Raw genomic sequence first — 24,524 nt, 5'->3', positions numbered from 1 at the left:
AAAATTGCCAGCTAGGATGAAGTGGAGAAGTTTGTGTGGCATGGCGGACACGTATCATGACTTGGTAGGGCCCGACACTTTTGTTGGATCCGATACAAGTTAGGCTATTGGGTAAGGTATCGGGGAATGTGAATGCGTAGCATATAATGGATATGTAAGCTAATCCTACTGTATGTCGGAAGCGGTACTCTTGTAGCCTGGTCGGGGACAACTTATCCCTTATCTAGCACTTTTTTGAATAATAAATGTCAAATTAAAAAAAAAAGAAAAAAAGAATGTAAATTATGAGGACAAAATTCTTTCAATGGTACCAGCAAAGGATGCTGGACCCCAAGGGGGTGGTTGTGAGATCCCACATTCCACAAGGGGCGGGCCATGCGGGTTGGGTCGGGCAAGTTAGTACTGTTGAAGAACAAAACTGGGGTAGGTGCTGGACAGTATTTACACAGTGGTAGCCATTTATGCATGCATCTTCTCTATATCCTATTTATGTATACATTTCAAATACACATAGTTCAATCTACCAAATAAACATGGTTTGGGCTTGATCTATTGTTTGTTCTCTTTTCCCTTAAAAGCTAAATGTTGTTGGAATTTCCTATGAGTTTATTGATGAGATTAGAGATTTGAGTATGGATAGAGATGTATCTTTTTCGCTTGTTCCTAGAAAGGCCAATGATCTGGCTGATTGTTTAGCTAAGTTAGGGGCTTCTAGTGCTCTCTTTTATGAGGGGTCTTCTTTACTCCCATATGTGCACTTGTAATCCTTTTTGTTATTATTAAAAATTGTAAACTTTCTCAAAAATAAAAATAAAAAAATCACAAGTTTGAGTTTTGTTATGAATCTATTCTGCATATCTTTTAATAAGTTTGTAAATATTTGACTACACTTTTAAGTGTTCTTCTAATCAGATTTAAGGATCTATGGTGTTACCTCAATGACCCCTCTAATAAAATCTAATATCTATTGAGTTATAGTGTTAACTCTATAATCTTTTCCTAATGAAAATTAATTAATTTATCTGTCATAGTCTAAATTGAATTTATCGAGACTGGCTCAAGTACACCCATATGAGATTGGCAGCGCGAACCACATCTTTGGATCATGTTAGAGTCTAAATTTGTTGACTCCCCGTAATAGAGTTAACAAAAATTCTTGCACAATGGGAGATTCCACTTATCTTCAAGAAGCAGCATTATAGTGCGCACCTTTAAGCCCTGATTCAAGCTTCACAAATTATTTGATTGATGTGTACATTATTTTCAACAAGACTACTTGTATCTCCATAGCTGACTTACTCTTTCCAAGGTACTTGGAAAGATATTCATCCATGCAATGACTTGACGAACAGACCTGAACCATATGCACTTGTATAGGTGAAAAGTCCCCCCATTCAATTCGAAATTTCTTGCCATCTTTTTCTTTGCATGCCTTTATTTATGAATTGGACATCCGTTCTACACTAAAAACTTTGCTCAACCATCAATACAGTAGCTGACCAAATTAAATTAAACAGCTATCGGAAACTGTACAATAACCAGTGATCTGATAGGCTACCATGTGAAATACCTATCATTCTGAACAGAGGTTCTATTTGTTGGAAAAATGGATCCAAAAGTTAAACTCTTCTTGAAAAACCCAAAAGAGGATTATTTTAAATTGGTATTTGCTAGGGAATTTTGTGGAAATGCATTTCGTGGCTGACTTTTGCATGAGAGAACAGCCACACAGGCTCACTCTTAAGCAGATTTTGTCTTATTCATTTAACTCATTTGAGGTGGCTGTTCTCTCATGCAAAAGTCAGCTGTGAAATGCCTTTCTGAGAATTTCTCTGGCAAATTCCTTTCAAATTAATGTTACTTGCAAATAGGACATGAATGCCTCTTTGGAAGTCATCAATTATATCATTAATAACAGTACTGTAACCATTATTTGCAAATAATCATATTTAGGTTCAAAACCATTTGCATATAAAACTATATCCAAATAAATTTTATAGATATCTAAACTACCAATTACTCCAACATTTTAAGCTGTTAGAGTTGGTGTTATTTAATCATTTATACTTCAATAGTATCCAGAAAGACCATCATAGATATCTGCAAGTACAACATAGATATCTTATTGGTTGTTGAAATCACTACAAGTACAACTCTTAAGAGAACACCAAATGCATCATCACCCTGCTTGCTAAACAAGATTTCCAGCCTTACGGCCCTTGCTTACCATAATATATATCTTTGTAATGACTGAGTTAAGATGATCTTTCATCCAAGAATCAATCCATATTTTGCTTACCTCAGTGGGTCTGGTCCCCAAGGTATATGTCTCTTAATGCATGCATTTCCACGATGGCATCGCTCATCTCCATTCGTTCATTTGGCAATTCTGTTGAACACAATACACCAATTCGGACCACCGAAATTAAACAATCGTGTATTCTGCTTCTTACATTGCTAGTATTTTCTCTAATGACAATCTCCCCGTCTTCTTCTGAGAGCAATTGCAGGTCTACTATCTCCATCACTCGTTCAGGTAAAGCCATCTCAGCAAATCGGTGGAGGCTTAGACCGTCCTTGAATATATCATCAGTAGGTCTCTTTCCTGTGAACATCTCCAATAAAAGAATCCCATAACTGTACATGTCTCCTTGTGTAGATGCCTTGCCTCCCATCCCATATTCTGCAATTTTTGCACCTCCCATTTTAAATAGTTAAAGCTTTTTTGAACACTAAGATGACAGTAAGGATATTTTTCTTTTAGTTTCAGAGATGAGAACTGTTAGTTTTCGAAGGGTAAAGCACATTTCTGTCTTCTCTTCAAATCTAGGATATTTGGGAACTCGAAAGATGTCTTTATTATTAGATGGTTGTAGCAGTAAAGTTTTGAAGACATTCATAGAAATAAGTAAGTTCTAAAAGGATAATATGCTATACACCAAAGAGAAACAGGTAGTTTAGTGAACTACTTAAATTTCATGTCATGCTTATAATACTTAAATTTCTCCATAAGCAAGTGATGATTCCTATCTTATCGCGAGTGTAATCACATCAAATCAATGGATTCCGGACTCAAATCCAATCCTTTTTATAATCAGAGGGGGGGGGGAGGAGAGAAGAACAAAACATAACCTGTTTCATACCATTTTACAGCTTCATCATACCCATCATTCACCAGATACTCAAACATGAAAAATACAAAACTATGGCCATCATTTTCCACATACTCATACAGGGATTATTAGAATTAGCAAACAAAGAGACCGAGAATAAAATTCATTGTAGGACATAAGATGCAAAGAAAAACCTAGACCAAGAATAAAATTCATAGTAGGACATAAGATGCAAAGAAAAACCTATGTAAAAGTTGTCCATCAGAACACTAGATGGGTGAAATTACATGTTTTTCCTAAATAAGATTTTAAAACTTTGGAAAAAAGAAAAAAGAGCAGTAGAAACATATCCATCCATAGCATTTACAAAATTCTCCTATCATCTTATCTTCCTTTCATTGGGAATTTATTGTGTCTTTTGTTCTAAACTCAGTTAAAATGTTAAAGAGGATGCATTATAGTTTGTTAACTGTTTTCTTATGTTCGTTACACTAATTTAACTTCTATCATGGTATCCAAGATAATAAAAAATCATCAACTGTTTAGGGAGACGTGTCTAATGAGCAAAGAGCAAAGGAAGCAGACAAAGTAGTTACCTGGAGCAACATATCCGATTGATCCTTTTATCCCAATCGTTCCACTTCCAATCTGAGCAGAGGTATTGGCATCTTCAAAAAGAAACCTTGCTAACCCAAAATCACCCACGTGGGCATTCATGTCATTGTCAAGAAGAACATTGTTTGGCTTTAGATCACGATGGATTATTGGCGTTTCACAATGATAATGAAGATAATCCAATGCAGAAGCTACATCAATGGCTATCTTTAGCCTTTGAATAAGAGACAAACTACTTAACTGATCTTGTCCATCTCCATTTGGATGCAACCACATTTCTAAACTTCCGTTAGGCATGTACTCAAAAACTAGAGCTTTGAAATCATTACCCTTAAAATCAATGCTTGAGCAAGAAGTTAAGATCTTAACAAGATTTCGGTGTCGGATGGTTCTCAGGGCTCTGCATTCGTCTTTGAAACTCTTAGAAGCTCCTTGTTTTTGAAGCTTGAGTACCTTCACTGCAACAACTGTTCTATCTGGGTCTAGAATTCCTTTATAGACCGAACCATAACTTCCCTCACCAATCAAGTTGTCCAAAGAGAAACCGCCAGTTGCTTTAAGGAGCTCCGCGTAAGAAAGCTTTAAATATTTTTCTCCCACGGAAGATGTTGAAGGCGACGGCTTTTTTCTCATTTTTCTTCTCCAACAAAGAATAACAAAGAGACCTGTAAGTAGAATTAAACATAGAATCAAACTACTTACTGGAATTATCACTTTGAGTGAAGGGGATCTTCCTCTTTCCTTAGAAACCTGCCTGGGGCATGCGGATAAGTTCAATATTGGGATACCTCCACACAATTTACTGTTTCCAATGACTGAAATTCCACTAACATTTCCGAAAATCCCTTCTTTTGGTACTTCACCCTCCAGATCATTGAAGGACAGATTCAGATATTCCAAAGAGAACATCTCCAAGAATTTCGGAATCTGCCCAGACAATTTATTGCTTGGAAGATCGAGCTCAAGAACACCCTTTAAACTGCTCAATGTAGGTATGCTTCCTTTGAAGAAGTTAGCATCCATATAAAGGTACACCAAAGAAAGACAACCATCCAACGTGCTAGGAATTTCACCTGACAAATTGTTATTGGAAACGTCCAAAAAATGAATATTTTTCAGGTTGCTTACTTCAGAAGGTAGAGATCCAGATAGAGAATTATGAGATATGTTCAGGTAATACAATGAGAAGATTCTAAGTATTTGTTTTGGTATTGTCCCATTAAATTTATTTTCTTCAAGGGATAACTCTTGCAGATAGCTAGAGTTTCCAATACTCGGAGGAATGCTCCCTTCAAAGGCATTCCCAGCTAAATAGAGTCGACTCAATCGTGTGATGTTGCCAATAGAAGACGGAATTCGCCCTGAAAGACTATTGGAAGCCATGTTCAGTTCGTCCAACATTTTAAGCTTACCAATTCCACTGGGAATACTGCCGTTCAAAAAATTCCGCTGTACACCCAAGAAAGTTAAGTTGATGAGATTCTCAATCCCTGTTGGGATGCTTCCGGTGATCTGGTTTACACCTAGCAGTAGACTTCTTAATTGAGTTGAGAGATTAGCTATGGAGTTGGGCAATATACCACTGAGATCATTGTACTGTAGTTGTATTGCCTGTAAAAGACTGCAATTGGTTAAAGAAGTGAGGATACTGAAGTCATCACCTACTTTGGTTATGAGCCCATTATCAGCTAGGTTTAACCACCAAAGTTGTTGCAGGTTTCCTAGACTCACCGGCACAAATCCGGTTAGATAGTTTTTGCTTAAATCTAGTTGTCCAAGCTGTGAAGCATTGGATAGTGAGATTGGAATGGGACCTGTGAACAGATTAAGCCCAACAATAAACACCTGTAGATTAGGGAAAACGATTTCTCCGAGGTCTGCTGGAAGGCTTCCATTGAGACGATTGTTTGTCGCGGCGAAATAAGTAATGGAGGAGAGATTGTAGAGGTCAGGAGGAATCATACCGGAAAATTTATTTCCCGAAATTTGAAAAAAATTTAAGCTTTCCAATTTTCCCAGATCAGATGGAATGCTTCCCTCGAGATTATTTCTCATTAGACTGAGGTGAATGAGAGATGAGAGGTTTCCAAATGAAGGTGGGATGGTTTTGGAGAGATTATTATAACTCAGATACAAGAGAACAAGCTTTGAAAGAGAGGAAAGCTCAACCGGTATTCTCCCTACTAGCATGTTGGTGGTGAAGTTGATCAATCTTAGCTCGGAACAGTGGCTTATATTAGCTGGAATTACACCTCCAAATGAATTGTGTGACAGAAGGATTTCCTGAAGTCGACGCAAATAACCAACTTCTTGGGGGATTATGCCATGGAATTTGTTGTTTTGGAGGCTAATTCCTATGAGGAAGGTGAGGTTTGCTATGTAGGGAGATAAGGAGCCAGTCAAGCTGTGTCCATCAAGTTCCAAGGCTATGACTCTTTGATGATGTTTGGCACTGCAGGTGACTCCATTCCACTGGCAAAAATGGAGAGTGTGATTCCATGAGGCCAAGGCAGCTCGAGGATCATCGGTAATCCGATCCTTGAAGGCGAGCAGAGCGAGGTGATCGGTTTCATTTCCATTTAAGGCCGTGATCAAAGATTCTGACCAGGCCAAGGAAAAGTCGGTGCATGAGAGAAATGTGACACAGAGAAGAAATGAGCAAATTACAGTACAATTCTTATGGGGAGAGTCCATGAGAATTAAGTGGAGTGGAGGTGCATAATCATCTTCATAGCTACTGCATGCATTTATAGATGGTTTAGGAAGGGTTGCAGAAAGAATTTGAAGGCCATGCCACTTTTCATTGTTGAGATGACAAATTATTCTAATCATTTGTTATTTGGGATTTTCTTTGTTAATGTATTTAATAATAATTAATTGTTCTAATTATTTTTGTAATTATATACTTTTTTCTTTGCACTTACATTTTAATAACAATTAATTATACTAACGATTTGTGTCAATAGAGCTTTTTCTTTTCTCTGTCCTTCTATTTCAGTAAGGAAAATGGTATGGTAACCGAGAGCAAGACCGATGGGAGAGACCAACAATGACAACGTGTCATGTGTGTGCAAAAAGATGTATTCCCCCCCCCCCCCCGCCGCCGCTAAGCCTAAGGGTCTCAAGTCACTTGTGATGTTGTGGCAAGAACCCATTTGTTCGGTTCCTGCTCGGTCTGACTCTCAGTTTCGCTAGCATTACTCTTTTAGGCTCCGCTGGTTCAACGTAAAGTTAAAATTTGTTTTATGTTGTAAAAATGAACATAAAACAAATGTTACTTCCATTTTTCCATTTGTTTTATATTATAGCGATATTGAGGATTAAACTTAAAGGCCGGCAAGTTATCATGGACCCAATCATCTGTCTTGCTGTGTCAAATTGTCTTTTTTTAATGGTAAAAAAAGTTATTAAGAATAAGAAGAGAGAAAGATACGACCACGACCGAGATGGTCACCATATGAGAAACAAAGACAAGAGAGGACAAAAGTAGAAAATCAAAAACCTCCAAGCGGGTCCTGCCAACCTCCCCACGGGCAAGATCAACTGTGTCAAGGGGTAGAAAATCAAACACCTCCAAGTGTGAAAAGCACGATCTAAGTTTTGATGAAAGCTCAAATAAGCAGCGAAAATCAAAGGAGCATACACACCAACACGAGATTTATTTGGTTAGGTAATAGTGCGAAGATTATAAAGTTACATCATAGGTCTACATCCAAAGACCTTTCATGACACGTTAACCCTAATTCCAATAGAAAAAGTTTCACTCGAACACAAAAATATGTAGTTTTATAATTTAGAGTTAAATAGAGTATTTTTTATTTTTGGATTTTTATAATTTTTGACAAAACATAATATTACAAATCTAGGGTGGGCCACAAGCCGAGAAGTTGCCTCGGCAAAGGTGGCTAGCAAATTCCCATACAAAAAAGGGAAATGTTATCCACACTACTGTATTTGATGAGGGCACTCCTCATTTAATTAAAAGTACGGTATGGCCCCCATAGGATGATCCAAAGCGTCAATTAGATCGGCCATAGCCTAAATTGGTTGTGTCCCAAAAATCATTTCCATAGGTTGATCCTAACCCTCCGATCTATAGAGGGTTAGGACCAACCCTCTAACATTCTGATCAGAGGGTTAGGATAATCCTACGGAAATGCTTTTTGGGGCACAACCTATTTAGGCTGTGGCCCATCTAATGGACGGTTTGGATCATCCTATGGTGCGGGCCATACCGTACTTTTAATAAAGTGTGTCCTCATCAAAATACGATAGTGCGAATAACATTTCCCAAAAACATCTTAAAAAATACGGCAAAAATTCGGGTGACACGCGGGTCGACCCGGCCCGTACGGGCTCGGCGTGGGTACCACATTTTCTACCCCTGAACCACCAGGGAACCAAATTTTATACCTCGAAACCACTAGGGAACCACATTTTATACCCCGGAACCACTAGGGAACCACATTTTCTACCCCGGAACCACATTTTCTACCCGAGAACCACTAGAGAACCACATTTTATACGCCGGAACCACTAGAGAACCACATTTTATACTTCGGAACCACTACGGAACCACATTTTATACCCCAAAACTATTACGGAACCACATTTTATACCTTGGAACCACTATGGAACCACATTTTATACCTCAGAACCACTAGGGAACCACATTTTATACCCTCGAACCACTACCGAACCACATTTTATGCCTCGGAACCACTAGGGAACCACATTTTCTACCCCGGAACCACTAGGGAAACACATTTTATACCTTGGAACCACTAAGGAACCACATTTTCTACTCTGAAACTACTAAGGAACCACATTTTCTACTCCAGGACCACTAGGGAACCAAATTTTCTACCCTGGAACCACTAGGGAACCATATTTTATACCCCGGAACAACTAGGGAACCACATTTTATACCTCGGAACCACTACAGAATCACATTCTATACTCCGGAACCACTACGGAACCACATTTTATACCCCGGAACCACTAGGGAGCCACATTTTATACCCCGGAACTACTAGGGAACCACATTTTATACTCCGGAACCATTACGGAACCACATTTTATAAGCCGGAAACACTAGGGAACCACATTTTATACCCCGGAACCACTACGGAACCACATTTTATACCTCGGAACCACTAGGGAACCACATTTTATACCCCGAAACCACTAGGAAACCACATTTTCTACTCCGGAACCACTAGGAAACCACATTTTATACCCCGGAACCACTAGGGAACCACATTTTCTACCCCGGAACTACTAGGGAACCACATTTCTACCCTAGAACCACTACGGAACCACATTTTATACCTCGGAACCACTAGGGAACCACATTTTATACCCCGGAACCACTAGGTAACCACATTTTATACCTCGGAACTACAGGAAACCACAATTTTTACTCCGGAACCACTAGGGAACCACATTTTATACCCCGAAACCACTAGAGAACCACATTTTATACCCCGGAACCACTAGAGAACCACATTTTATACACAGCAACCACTAGTGAACCACATTTTATACCTCGGAACAGCTAGGGAACCACATTTTATACCCCGGAACCACTACAGAACCACATTTTATACCCTAGAACCACATTTTATACCTCATAACCACTAGGGAACCAGATTTTCTATCCCGAAACCACTACAAAACCACATTTTATACCTCGTAACCACTATGGAACCAAATTTTTCTACCCTGGAACCACTTCAGAACCACATTTTATACCCCGGAACCACTAGGTTCTAACATGTAACCAAACATGATTGCATACATAGAGAGAGATAGAGAGAGGTCAAGATAAACATGGCAACCAAACAAAGAGTCTTATAAATATGGTGAAAAAACCAAAGCACAAAAAACATGAAAACATGAAGAGAAGATGTTAAACCTAACCGAAGCTATGTTTATCACCCAAATAAGCAATGAAGATCTTTTTCCAAACTACAATGGCAATGGAGCAATATCACGTTGGCAATGGGCTTTTTTCCTAATGTACAATGGCAATGGAGCTTTATCACGTTGTAAATGGAGTTTTTTTTCAACACTACAATGGTAATGGTGCTTGGAAACGTTGGCAATGGAGCTTTTTTCCAAAACTACAATGGCAATGGCAAGCTTCAAAAACCTTCCATGAAGCCTTGTGGAAGAAGAATGTGGTAGGTAAATGGCAACCTTCAAAACCCTCTCATGGAGTTTTCCACGTTAGAAAAGCCTTGAGGAAGAAGAATGTGGTAGGTGAGGAGGTAATAAGTGTATAGGGATAGGTGAAAAAGGTGGAGGGAAAAAAGAGGTAGGAGGGCTATATTTGTCCTAAAAGTCATATTCTCTCACGTGACAAGACCTTTTTTTATAATTTTCAAATCACTACCCTTTATTCACAATTTAGACAAAACTTTGCATTTTTTCAATAATTTTTTCTTTTTCCATTTGTTTTATATTATAGCGATATTGAGGATTAAACTTAAAGGCCGGCAAGTTATCATGGACCCAATCATCTGTCTTGCTGTGTCAAATTGTCTTTTTTTAATGGTAAAAAAAGTTATTAAGAATAAGAAGAGAGAAAGATACGGCCACGACCACGACCACGACCGAGATGGTCACCATATGAGAACCAAAGACAAGAGAGGACAAAAGTAGAAAATCAAAAACCTCCAAGCGGGTCCTGCCAACCTCGCCACGGGCAAGATCAACTGTGTCAAGGGGTAGAAAATCAAACACCTCCAAGTGTGAAAAGCACGATCTAAGTTCTGATGAAAGCTCAAATAAGCAGCGAAAATCAAAGGAGCATACACACCAACACGAGATTTATTTGGTTAGGTAATAGTGCGAAGATTATAAAGTTACATCATAGGTCTACATCCAAAGACCTTTCATGACACGTTAACCCTAATTCCAATAGAAAAAGTAGTTTCACTCGAACACAAAAATATGTAGTTTTATAATTTAGAGTTAAATAGAGTATTTTTTATTTTTGGATTTTTATAATTTTTGACAAAACATAATATTACAAATCTAGGGTTTTGGGAGTGCAACATTTGGGCATTCAAACAAGAGATGTGAGCAACGATCACAAGATTGGGGTAATCCATGGGGTGCACCCATGTTTGTGATGATGACATGCCTCACATTGTCGTACATAAGAATTCAAGAGTGCATCAGCTGTATAGTATTTAATAAGGCCCTGTTTGTTTGGGCAGTGATATTCTCCTCCCCCTGATGGATATTTTCCTCCCCCTTTAACAGATATTGTTAGGATATACAAAGGGTGTGGAGGAGCCACCGTCAAGTCCAAAAGGCTTAAAAGTTAACGATTGGGGAATATCACTGCCCGTTTGTTTTCGTTTTAGACTGTTACAACCAATGAGCTCAAAATTACATTTAGGGCTTGTTTGGCTGCTATGATTTTTTTTCATTATAAACTAGTGTCTCCAAGTGCATATGGCAGGTGAAGTGGCTAAAAATTAGGAAATAAAAATCAGGAAACTAGTGTCCCAAGTGGCTAAAAACCTAGAAGCAAAAAGCTCTATCCAAAATAGGATCGACTTTTCCTATTTTTAGCCACTTCTCACCCTCATCTCAATTGTGCCCTCTCAAATCTCTCTCCTTTTCCCACCCCCCAATCCCTCTCTCACCACTTGGAGACACTAATTTATCATGAATAAAAAATCCTGGCTTCTAGACATGGGCTGCAAACGAGCCGAGCCGAGCCTTGGGGTGTTCGGGCTCGGCTCGTTTAGTTTTTAAGAAGGCTCGTGTTTGTCTCGGTTCGTCTCAAGAATGATAAAAACATAAATCTGTGGAATTTGAACCCAAGCCCCCTCTAAATCCAGCACCTTAACCACTCAACCAAACCTTCACTTGTGGTAAACAACACACATTCTTTTATTTTATATATAAAAAACAAACATAATCCAAGCTTTAAAGTTCGGCTCGGCTCATTTATGAACCGAGCCTAAAAAGCTCATGAGCTTTTTCGAGCCGAACTATACAAAGCTCAAGTTCGGCTCGTTAATTTTGACGAGCCTAATTTTTGGGCTCGGGTTCGACTCTTTTAGTAAACGAACGAACCCCAGCCGAGCTTTTAACGAGCCGAACCCAAACATGTTCGCGAGCCGGCTTGGTTCATTTGCAGCCCTAGACATGGCCTTAATTCTGAGTTCAATAATCTGTTTGGATCTCACAATCAGTTGTCACATTCTGAACAGGGCCCAATAGTCGGTTAGGATCTCACAATCGGTTGCCACAATCTAAAGCGAACAGGGCCTATGGGTGAATGGATTCACTTCGGATCCACTTATGTGTTGGTCACCATCCATTCTGACTCCTTAATCAGTCTATACTTGACTTAGTGCTTTTTCGACCTTACCTTTTGAGTCTGAGAATAGGGTTAGGAAAGAGAGAAGACACTCAAAGGAAATGTTATTTGTGGTTTTGGTTGGGGCTTTTCAATGTTACAAAAATACCCTCATGAAAATATGAAAGGTATTTTCGTACATAGAGATACTCTAATTTCGAACCATAGGATATGGATCAGATGCTGTGCCCAAATCCTGTTCATAAAGGATCCATTGGACTGTCCATGTCCATTGACGCCCATACATTTGAGGGTCAAAATTACTCATACCAAGGGTATTTTCGTTAAGCACCACTGTATTTTGATGAGGGCACTCCTCACTTTATTAAAAGTACGGTATGGCCTGCACCATAGGATGATCTAAACCTTCCATTAGATGGGCCACAGCCTAAATAGGTTGTGCCTCAAAAATCATTTTCATAGGTTGATCCTAACCCTCCGATCTGTATGTTAGAGGGTTGATCCTAACCCTCTATAGATCATATATGGGAAAACTGATTCTGCGCTCGAGCGCAGATAGATGCATTCGAGTGCAGAAAACAGGGGGTGGCCCCACATTTTTTGGGGGATCCAAAGCATTCATTTGATGGGCCCTATCATAGATAGGGTGTGTACCAAAAATCAGCTCCATTGGATCATCTTAGGATGTCCAATTGTGGAGGGAAAAATGGACAGATAGTGTTTGTCCACAACTCTGCCCATTTCCCGCCTCTACAAATGGAAAGGTTAGGATGATCCAATGGAGCTGATTTTTTGTGGACACCCTATCTATGATAGGGCCCATCAAATGAATGCTTTGGATCCCCCAAAAAATGTGGTCCCATCCTGTTTCTGCACTTATCTGCGCTCGAGCGCAGGAACAGTAAGCCCATCATATATACCTAAACAATCATATTGTTGCTACATTTATGCGTGCATCTGCTCTATCTCCTATTTATGTATACATTTTAAATACACATAGGCCTATCTACGAAAGAAACATGGTTTGGGGACACCCTATCTATAGATAGGGCCCATCAAATGAATGCTTTGGATCCCCCAAAAAATGTGGTCCCATCCTGTTTCTGCACTTATCTGCGCTCGAGCGCAGGAACAGTAAGCTCATCCTATATACCTAAACAATCATATTGTTGCTACGTTTATGCGTGCATCTGCTCTATCTCCTATTTATGTATACATTTTAAATACACATAGGCCTATCTACGAAAGAAACATGGTTTGGGCTTGATCTATTGTTTTTTCTCTTTTTTCCTTAGAATGCTAAATGTTGTTGGATTTGGAAAAAAAAAATTCTAAAATAGCTCTCCAAAACCTATCTATCAATTGGAAAAAATCCCAAAAAAAAAAGAGAGAAAAAGGTGAACCTTCTCCATTGGGTCTGCTGTCTTTTGCACATTATTTCAGTATCTCAATGGTTATTTAAATTCATTTGCATGACTTGGGAAAAAGAGTTATTCAATAATTAATGAAAGAATGTTCCAAAACTTCTATTCCAATAATGAGAATAATTTTCGCATCTTACCTGACATAAGTCTATTAAACGTATATGTCATTAGAGGTTGATTAAGAACACAACAAACATCATTATGGAAAACTTAAAAAGTCTGTTGTCTGTATTACATCTATATCAACTAAAGATCAATCACTGATGACAAAGTGAATAAAATAAAAGAAGCAATGAAAAACATCTCTGCATGTATTACTTTTTAGATAGGTCGTGTGAAAAAACTATCATTCTGAACAGAGATCCTATTTGTGGGATTTGCTAGGGAATTTCGCCGGAAGGCATTTTGCGGCTGACTTTGGCATGAGAGAACAGGCACACAAGCTCACTCTTCATCAGATTTTGTCTTATTCATTTAATTCGTCTGAGGTGGCTGTTCTCTCATTCTAAAGTTGCTGTTGTTTAATCATTTATACTTCAACAATATCCAAAAAGACCATCATAGATATCTGAATTTTCAAAATCACTACAAGTACTACTCTTAAGAGAAGACAAAATGCATCATAACCCTGCTTGCTAAACAAGAATTTTCAGCCTTATGGCCCTTGCTTGCCATAATATATATCTTTGTAATGACCGAGTTAAGATGACCTTTCATCCAAGAATCAATCCATATTTTGCTTACCTCAGTGGGTTTGGTCCCCAAGGTATATGTCTCTTATTGCATGCATCTCCACGACGACGTCGCTCACCTCCATTCGTTCATTTGGCAATTCTTTAGAACACCATACACCAATTTGGACCAGCGAAAGCAAACAATTGTGTGTTCTGCTTCTCACATTGCTAGTGTTTTCTCTAATGACAATATCATGATCTTCTTCCGAGAGCAATTGTGGGTCTACTATCTCCATCACTCGTTCAGGTAAAGCCATCTCAGCAAATCGGTGAAGGCTTAGACCATTCTTGAATATCTCATCAGTAGGCCTCTTTCCTGTGAACATCTCCAATAAAAGAATCCCATAACTGTACACGTCTCCTTGTGTAGATGCCTTGCCTCCCATCCCATATTCTGCAATTTTTGCACCTCCCATTTTAAATAGTTAGGCTTGTTTAAACACTACGATGACAGTAAGCATATTTTTCTTTCATTTTCATAAATGAGAACTGTTATTTTTCAAAGGGTAAATCACATTTCTGTCTTTTCTTCAAATCTACGCTTTTTGGGAACTCGAAGATGTTTATATTATTAGATGGTTGTAGCAGTGAAGTTTTCAGATATTCATAGAAGTAAGTTCTAAAAGGAACATATGCTATATATCAAAGAGAAATAGGGAGTTTAGTGAAAGAAAATTGAGAAAAAGAACTAGAATCATTTCATATCATGCTTATAATACTTAAATTTCTCCATAAGCAAGTGATGATCAAGAGCTAGAGGTGCATGTTAGGGTTCCTATCTTATCACGAGTGTAATCACATCAAATTGATGGATTCCAGACTCAAATCTAATCCTTTATTACCAGAGAGAGGGGGAAAAGAACAAAACATAACCCATTTCATACCATTTTACGGCTTGATCATACCAATAATTCACCAGATACTCAAACATGAAAAATACAAAAATTATAGCCATCATTTACCACATACTCATACAGGGATTATTAGAATAAGAAAACAAAGAGACCAAGAATAAAATCCATAGTATAACATAAGATGCAAAGACCGACCTATGTAGAAGTTGTCCATCCAAATACTAGATGGATGAAATTACATGTTTTTTTGTAAATAAGATTTAAAAATATTTGAAAAAAGGGTAAACAAATCAGTAGAAACATATTTGTCCATAACATTTACAAAATTCTCCTATCATCTTATCTTTCTTTCATTGAGAATTTACTGTATCTTTTGTTCTAAGTGCAGTGAATAACTGAATATGTTAAAGAGGATGAATTACATTTTATTAACTGGTTTTTTTGACCTTCATTGCACTAATTTAAGCTTCTATCATAAAAAAATTATAAAAAATTATCAACTGTTTAGGGAGGCATGTCTAAAGAACAAAGAGCAAAAGAAGCAGATAAAGTAGTTACCTAGAGCAACATATCCGATCGATCCTTTTATCCCAGTCGTTCCACTTCCAATATGAGCAGAGTTATTGGCATCTTCAAAAAGAAACCTTGCTAACCCAAAATCACCCACGCGGGCATTCATGTCATTGTCAAGAAGAACATTGTTTGGCTTTAGATCACGATGGATTATTGGCTTTTCACACTGATAATGAAGATAATCCAATGCAAAAGCCACATCAATGGCTATGTTTAGCCTTTGAATAAGGGACAGACTACTTAACTGATCTTGTCCATCTCCATTTGGATGCAACCACATTTCTAGAGTTCCGTTAGGCATGTACTCAAAAATCAGAGCTTTGAAATCATTACCCTTAAAATCAATGCTTGAGCAAGAAGTTAAGATCTTAACAAGATTTCGGTGTCGGATGGTTCTCAGGGCTCTGCATTCGGCCATGAAACTCTTAGAAGCTCCTGGTTTTTGAAGCTTGATTACCTTCACTGCAACAACTGTTCTATCTGGGTCTAGAAGTCCTTTATAGACTGAACCATAACTTCCCTCACCAATCAAGTTGTCCAAAGAGAAACCGCCAGTTGCTTTAAGGAGCTCCGCGTAAGAAAGCTTTAAATATTTTTCTCCCACGGAAGATGTTGAAGGCGACGGCTTTTTTCTCATTTTTCTTCTCCAACAAAGAATAACAAAGAGACCTGTAAGTAGAATTAAACATAGAATCAAACTACTTACTGGAATTATCACTTTGAGTGCAGGGGATCTTCCTCTTTCCTTAGAAACCTGCCTGGGGCATGCGGATAAGTTCAATATTGGGATACCTCCACACAATTTACTGTTTCCAATGACTGAGATTCCACTAACATTTCCGAAAATCCCTTCTTTCGGCACTTCACCCTCCAGATCATTAAAGGACAGATTCAGATATTCCAAAGAGAACTTCTCCAAGAAATTCGGAATCTGCCCAGACAATTTATTTCTTGAAAGATCTAGCTCAAGAACACCCTTTAAACTGCTCAATGTAGGTATGCTTCCTTCGAAGAAGTTAGCTTCCATAAAAAGGTACACCAAGGAAAGACAGCCATCTAAAGTGCTAGGAATTTCACCTGACAAATTGTTATTGGAAACGTCCAATAATTGAATATTTTTCAAGTTGCTTACTCCCGAAGGTAGAGACCCAAATAGAGAATTATGAGATAAGTTTAGGGAAAACAATGAGAAGAGGCTACGGATTTGTTTTGGTATGTTCCCATTGAATTTATTTTCTTGAAGGGCTAACACTTGCAGATAGCTACAGTTTCCAAGACTCGGAGGAATGCTCCCTTCAAAGGCATTCTCAGCTAAATAGAGTCGACTCAATTGTGTGATGTTGCCAATAGAAGACGGAATTCGCCCTGAAAGACTATTTGTAACCATGTTCAATGTGTCCAACATGTTAAGCTTCCCAATTCCACTGGGAATACTACCGTTCAAAAAATTCCCCTGTACACCCAAGAAAGTTAAGTTGGTGAGATTCTCAATCCCAGTTGGGATGCTTCCGGTGATCTGGTTTACACCTAGCCGTAGACTTCTTAATTGAGTTGAGAGATTAGCTATGGAGTTGGGCAATATACCACTGAGATCATTGTTATTTAGATGTATTGCCTGTAAAAGACTACAATTGGTTAAAGAAGTGAGGATACTGAAGTCATCACCTACTTTGCTTATGAGCCCATTATCACCTAGGCCTAACCACCAAAGTTGATGCAGGTTTCCTAGACTCACCGGCACATATCCGGTTAGATAGTTTGAGGTTAAATCTAGTTGTCCAAGCTGTGAAGCATTGGATAGTGAGACTGGAATCGGACCTGTGAACAGATTAAGCCCAACAATAAACACCTGTAGATTAGGGAAAACGATTTCTCCGAGGTCTGCTGGAAGGCTTCCTTTGAGAAGATTGTTTGACGCCGCGAAATAGGCAATGGAGGAGAGATTGTAGAGCTCAGGAGGAATCATACCGGAAAATTTATTTCCCGAAATTTGAAAAAAATTTAAGCTTTTCAATTTTCTCAGATCAGATGGAATGCTTCCCTCGAGACTATTTCCCATTAGACTAAGATAGGTGAGAGATGAGAGGTTTCCAAATGAAGGTGGGATGGATTTGGAGAGATTATTAGCACCCAGATACAAGACAACAAGCTTTGAAAGAGAGGTAAGCTCAACCGGTATTCTCCCTACTAGCATGTTGGTGGTGAAATTGATCAATCTTAGCTCAGAACAGTGGGTTATATTAGCTGGAATTTCACCTCCAAATGAATTGTCTGACAGAATGATTTCCCGAAGTCGACGCAAATAACCAACTTCTTGGGGGATTACACCATGGAATTTGTTGTTTTGAAGGCTAATTCTTCTGAGAAAGGTGAGGTTTGTTATGTAGGGAGATAAGGAGCCAGTCAAGCTCTGTCCATCAAGTTCCAAGGCTATGACTCTTTGATGATGTTTAGCACTGCAGGTGACTCCATTCCACTGGCAAAAATGGAGAGTGTGATTCCATGAGGCCAAGGCAGCATGAGGATCTTCGGTAATCTGATCCTTGAAGGCGAGCAGAGCGAGGCGATCGGTTTCATTTCCTAATAAGGTGGTGATCAGAGATTCTGACCAGCCCAAGGAAAAGTTGGTGCATGAGAGAAAGGTAACATAGAGAAGAAATGAGCAAATTTTAGTACAATTCTTATGGAGAGATTCCATGAGAATTAAGGGGAGTGGAGGTGCACAATCATCTTCATAGCTTCTGCATGCATTCATTTATAGTGAGACAGATCATGGGGCACTGGATGAAAACTCTTCATTGCTGAGATGAAATTTTTTTCTACCGATTTGTTTCATTAGAGATTTTCTTTGTTAATATATTTTAATGACAATTAATTATTCTAATTATTTGTTTTATTCTGATGACTTGTGTAATTATATACATTCTTTGTTCTTATATTTTAATAACAATTAATTATTCTAACGATTTGCGTCATTAGAGCTTTTTTTTTCATGTCTTTGTTCTTATATTTTAGTAAGGTAAATGATATGGTAAACGAGATTAAGACCAATGGGAGAGAGTGAGACCAACAATGAGAACGTGTCGTGTGTGCAAAAAGAGATAAATTTTTATTTTCCTAAACATAAGGGTTGGCATACTGCTCGGGTCTATAGATTAATCTAAAGGGGTTTTTGCAAAAGAAGTCGTCTAGTTTGCTTTATTTGCAAAAAGGGCCTTCTACTTTGACAATTTGCAAATAGAGTCATTATATTTGAGTTAATTTTGCAAATCAGGTCATGCCATTTATTTGTGACCAAAATACCCACGCTGAATTGTTTTTGGACCCATAAAAAAACCAGAACATCCTTATTTGTAAAAAGATGAAAATTACCTAAGAAAAAGACCAAATTACCTGTGATGCTGAATAATATTTTTTGACAGGTGAGCCCCACCAACTCAACTCAAACTCGTGCATTGGGTGGGGCCTACCATTTTTTTCAAGGTAACTATTGTCTTTTCACATATAAGGGCAATCTAGTCTTGTTGGGAGTAAAACATAATCCATCCTGGGCATTTTAGTCACAAATTGATGGCAAGACTTGATTTGCAAATTTGATTGAAATGTGACGACTCCATTTGCAAATTGTCAAAGTAGAAGACCCTTTTTGCAAATAAAGCAAAGTAGATGACTTCTTTTGCAAAAATCCGTAAACTAAAAGGGCGGCAAGTTATCAACGGACCCGATCGTCTGTCTTGCCGTGTCAAAGTCATTGAAAAGGTTTTTCCCACCAACTTTGACGGGGATGAGAGAAAATATAAGCAAACCTCCAATATTATTTTCCATATTTTATCAGGTATGATGTGAGAAAACTACGATCTAATGTTCGATGAAAACTCAAAATAAGCCACGAAAATCAAACGAGCATACGCACAAACACGAGATTTATGTGGTTAGGTTACCATGCTTAGATCAGTAGGGAAAATTAAGTAGAGAGATATCGTTGCGCGGAAATTATAATTACATAGTAGGTCTACAACCAAAACCTTATACAACACCTCAACAATAATTCCAATGCAAAAGTTTTTCACTCAAACACAATAATATGTAATTTTACATTACAAAATATTCAGTATTTTTTTTATTTCCAGTGCAATGCCTCCAATCTCCCGTGCGGTAATGTAGAACATGTCAAATGCAAGTTTAAAAGAGGGTAGTTGGAAGAGTAAAAAATTCAAATAAGCATAACTTTTGATTCGACCATTTGATAGACTTTGCAATATATTATTGGAATCATCTCGGATAGCTATAATATACCTTATCACATTACGAAAATAACCTTAGATTTTTTAGATACCTAGTTTTTTTTTTTTTTTTTTTTCCCATGTTAGTATCGACATTTGAGCTAACCAAACAAAAGATGTGAGCAACGATAGCATGATTGGTGTAATCCATGAAGCGCACCCATGTAGATAGGGTGTATCCCAAAAAAATTTCTCCATACTATTCATCCGAACCCTCACCCTCTGTTATGTACAAATTTCTATATTGTACTGTCAATTTTAAACCTCCATAAATTGAAGGGTTAGGATCATCCATTGGAGAAGATATTTTGGGGCACATCTTATATACATTAGGGCCCAACAAATGAACAGTTTGGATCACGCAAATAATGTGGGCCTTGGCTGCACCCACATACATGACCGGCCATCATATAATCTCCCTCTCTGAAAGATGTCTCTCAAGGGATCTGAGACCTTTCAATTAAATGGAGTGCAAATATTAGATTCTGCGTGGGTCCTATTAGTGCACTTTGATTTAGGAATCACAGGTGAAAAAATCATCTACATAGGATGATCCTAACCCTCTAATATGTAGATAAATTACATTTAGAAATATCTATAGATTGAAGAGTTAGGATCATCCAATGGAGATGATTTTATAGGCAAGGGTGCAACAAATCAACGGTTTGGATTGTGAGGAAAATGCCGACTATTTAGGATTCTATTGATGGTATTTAAGAGAAGAATTTATTTCAAAATCAATGCCAGCCTGTCAGTTTTAGCGTCAAGAGGAGATGGGCTATTTTTTTGCCGATGTATTAATTGTAGTTTTAGAAGGGAAAGCCAACAAGGCACATTATGGCCAATAGAGTCCCGAATAGCTTCATATTGTCCCCCTTCCCTATTGGCCAATAGAGTCCCGAAACGCTGGACTTCCTCATATTTTGTTTTCCCAAAAAATTAAGGGGCAATTATCCCCATTCCCTTTCATGTGCCATCGCCCCTGTTTGTGACCATATTTGGCCTCATATCATTGAATAGGCCTTCTTGCTCGTGTAATAGACATGGACAACTACATAGGCCACAAGGAGTTCAGAGAAGAAGAGGTTGAAGAGGTTATTGCCGGAGGTCTAGTTGGGTCAATTCTATCTTGTACAATGAATTGAGAGATACTAGCAAAATAGGAGCCTATTTTGGTAATAAATGGTGTTCACATTGTCATGCACAAGGGCACAATAGTGCATCAGCTGTCAGGGCCTATTTTCTGAGGGCCAATTTTGGATTCTTTTCACAGTGTTTTTTGGATCTTACTTTTTGACTGGGAGAAGTGCAAATCGGGTATTTATGGGAATTCGAGTTAAGCTTACCATAAAATGGGGTCAGGTTTGGGTAGATTCTAATTCATTTTTTAGCAAAATCTCAACCCTTCCCGACCCAAGTTGCACCCCTAATCGTCACATAAAAATAAATGTTATTTGTGGTTTTCACTTTTCACTAAGGCTTTTTAATGTTACAAAAATACCCTCACTACTATGACATAAATGAATGAAAACTATGAAAGGTACTTTCGACCGGGTGCAACTTGGGTCGGGTCACGTCGGGTTGAGCTTTTGCTAAAAAAATGAATAGGAATCAACCCGAACGGGACCCCATTTTAAGGTAAAAGCTCAACCAAAAAATCGACCCGAGTTGCACCCCTAATTTTCCGTGCATTGAGAACTGCTATTTGGAGGCTACGTTTGTGACACATGGTTGGATCAAGATGCTGTGCCTAAATCATGTCATTAACTTCCGGATCCTTTGGATTAAAGGATCAATTGGACCGCCCGAGTCCCGAGTCCATTTTTTCCCCAAAACAGAGACGAGTACAGTGCCTTGAAGGGTACTTTGGTCAAATCAATAAAAAGATCTCCTATATTAGAAATGACACCCTTCTCCTTCCACAGCCAAAGAGGTCATGCATGTATGGGGCAAGCCTTCTCTAACCCACCTCCGCTTTCTTTCCACACTTAGAATAATCCCCAACAACACAAGCCTCTATTTTTACTGCACAGCCTCTAAAAACCCCTCTAAATTCAAAGACGATTATATCAAGCTTTGCTCTAAAGGAAGCTTAAAGGAAGCCTTTGAAAGATTTAACACCCAAATCTGGTCTGACCCATCTCTCTTTTCCCACCTCTTGCAAGGATGCATACCCAAACAATCCCTTACACAAGGAAAACAACTCCATTCTCTCATAGTCACTTCAGGCCTGTCTTCAGACAAATTCGTCTCAAACCATCTACTCAATATGTATACCAAATGCGGCGAATTACAGACGGCAACCGCATTGTTCGACGTGATGCCGAGGAAGAATATCATGACTTCCAACATTTTGATAGGTGGGTTTATTCAAAGTGGAGATTTAGAGCTTGCCCGCAAGGTGTTTGATGAAATGCCTGAGAGAAATGTCGCTACGTGGAATGCCATGGTCATTGGCTTTATCCAGTTTGAATTCAACACAGAAGGGCTGGATTTGCTCTATCAGATGCAAAGATTGGGATTTAGGCCAGATGAATTCACTCTGAGTAGTGTCCTGAGAGGCTGCGCGGGTTTGAAATCACTGGAATTAGGCCAGCAGGTTCATGGTTATGTGGTCAAATCAGGTTTTCATTCGCATTCATGTGTGGGGTGCTCTCTGGCTCATATGTACATGAAATGTGGGTGTATGGGAGAAGGCGAAAAGGTGTTTGAAGGGATGCCTATCCATAATATAGTGGCCTGCAACATTGTTATCGCGGGGAGAGCGCAAAATGGGCACTCTCATGGAGTTTTGGATCAATTTAATCTCATGAAAATGGCAGGATTCAAGCCAGATCAGATCACATTTGTGAGTGTTATCAGTTCATGCTCTGAATTAGCAACCCTTGGACAAGGCCAACAGATTCACGCCCAGGCTATCAAGGCTGGTGCTGACTCCGCAGCGTCTGTGAGGAGTTCATTAGTGAACATGTATTCCAAATGTGGATGTCTGGACGATTCCGTGAGAGCCTTCTCAGAATCTAAAGATTTGGACATTGTTGCGTGGAGCTCAATGATCAGTGCTTATGGGTTTCATGGATGTGGGTTGGAGGCAATCGAGCTTTTTGAACAGATGGAAAGAGAAGGAATGGAGCCGAACGATGTTACGTTATTGGGTTTGCTTCATGCTTGCAGTCACAGTGGGTTGAAGGAACAAGGAAATATATTCTTTGGGTTGATGATAGACAAGTATGGGGTGAAACCTAGATTGGAGCACTACACTTGTATGGTCGATCTACTTGGACGATCAGGTTGTTTGGATGAGGCAGAAGAGTTGATCAGATCGATGCCTGTAAAGCCTGATGCAGTTATTTGGAAGACTTTGTTATCTGCTTGTAAAATCCATAGAAATACAGAGATGGCAAGAAGGATTGCAAATGATGTTCTTAAGCTTGATCCTGAAGACTCAGCTCCTTATGTTTTGCTTTCGAACATCCATGCTACTGCGGAGAGATGGGGGGATGTTTCAGAAGTGAGGAGAGCTATGAGAGAAAGGAATGTGAAGAAGGAACCTGGGACAAGCTGGTTTGAGGTGAAGAACCAGGTGCACCAGTTTTGTATGGGAGATAGATCACATTCGAAATGGAAAGAGATAGATTTGTATCTGAAGGAGTTAACAATTGAGATGAAGGAATATGGGTACATGCCTGATACTAGCTCTGTTTTGCATGATATGGAGGTTGAAGAGAAAGAGCAGAGCTTGGCTCACCACAGTGAGAAGCTGGCAATTGCTTTTGCTCTAATGAGCACCCCATCGGGAGTTCCGATAAGGGTTATGAAGAACTTGCGAGTCTGCAACGATTGCCATCTTGCAATCAAGTTCATATCCAAGATCACTGTTCGAGAAATCGTTGTTCGAGATGCGAGTCGGTTTCATCATTTTAAAGATGGGCAGTGTTCTTGTGGAGATTACTGGTGAATAGAGCTGAACCAACAGTCAATAAGTACTGTATCACATCCTGTGAGAATATAAAGGAATGGATTATCAGTTGGGCTTTAGCGAGGAAGGAATTTTGGGGATTCTCGACAGTACACCTGCATCGAAAATGAAGGTTGTTCAAGGGAGAGTTGTGGCTAGATGGGTTTCAGATCAAGGTGATGCAATCATTTTGAAATTCCATGGGAGTTCTTAGTGTTCATGTATCGGCCAAGGTAGGAGGGGTGTTTAGAGATTAAAGGGGAGAAATGATCAAAGTGATCTCAAGCCCATTAGGCGTTAAAGACCTGATTAATTAAGCAGACGCTAGAGATCTTCATAAATACTACGAGGTAGCTTTCAGGGATTCTCTTGGGCATAGGTGATTCATTCAATACATAGCCGTGGGGGATATCCAACATTACTCATGATCTTCTGGATTTGGACAGTGTTCTTTTGATGTTTCCCTTCATATTTATTGAGAAACAAATTGAGATGCTGGGGATATCTTTTTTAATGATATTTCCAGAAAGTCCCTAAATGCTATACCAAACTTTTGTTGACAAATGCCCCTCTAAACAATTCCAAAATCATGATTTTTTGCCTAAAATTTTTTATATCCTAGTATT

The 24,524-nt window shown here is 38.8% G+C and overlaps 1 protein-coding gene and 2 pseudogenes across 2 annotated transcripts; 1 reads left to right on the top strand and 2 right to left on the bottom strand.

The window, feature by feature from the left end:
• Nucleotides 1-2,083: 2,083 nt before the first annotated feature.
• LOC143878773 (putative receptor-like protein kinase At3g47110 pseudogene) lies at nt 2,084-6,560 on the bottom strand (annotated as a pseudogene). The gene is made up of 2 exons (XR_013251088.1): nt 3,710-6,560; nt 2,084-2,683 (listed from the first exon to the last, which is right to left on the bottom strand). The product of XR_013251088.1 is annotated as a putative receptor-like protein kinase At3g47110 pseudogene (transcript).
• A 7,681-nt stretch (nt 6,561-14,241) lies between these two features.
• Nucleotides 14,242-18,412, bottom strand: LOC143878772 (putative receptor-like protein kinase At3g47110 pseudogene; annotated as a pseudogene).
• Nucleotides 18,413-21,640: 3,228 nt separating this feature from the next.
• On the top strand, nt 21,641-24,505 carry LOC143879934 (pentatricopeptide (PPR) repeat protein). The gene has a single exon (XM_077382630.1). The coding sequence runs from the start codon at nt 21,877-21,879 to the stop codon at nt 23,896-23,898; it is 2,022 nt and encodes a 673-aa protein (XP_077238745.1). The 5' UTR covers nt 21,641-21,876; the 3' UTR covers nt 23,899-24,505.
• The last annotated feature ends 19 nt before the right edge of the window (nt 24,506-24,524 follow it).

This window comes from Tasmannia lanceolata, unplaced genomic scaffold (genome assembly GCF_043159265.1).
Source record: "Tasmannia lanceolata isolate RefF3 unplaced genomic scaffold, GAP_Taslan_0.1 ptg000006l, whole genome shotgun sequence".
Taxonomy (NCBI): Eukaryota; Viridiplantae; Streptophyta; class Magnoliopsida; order Canellales; family Winteraceae; genus Tasmannia; species Tasmannia lanceolata.
Note: the sequence above shows the minus strand (reverse complement) of the source record. Positions and strands in the feature narration are given on the sequence as shown.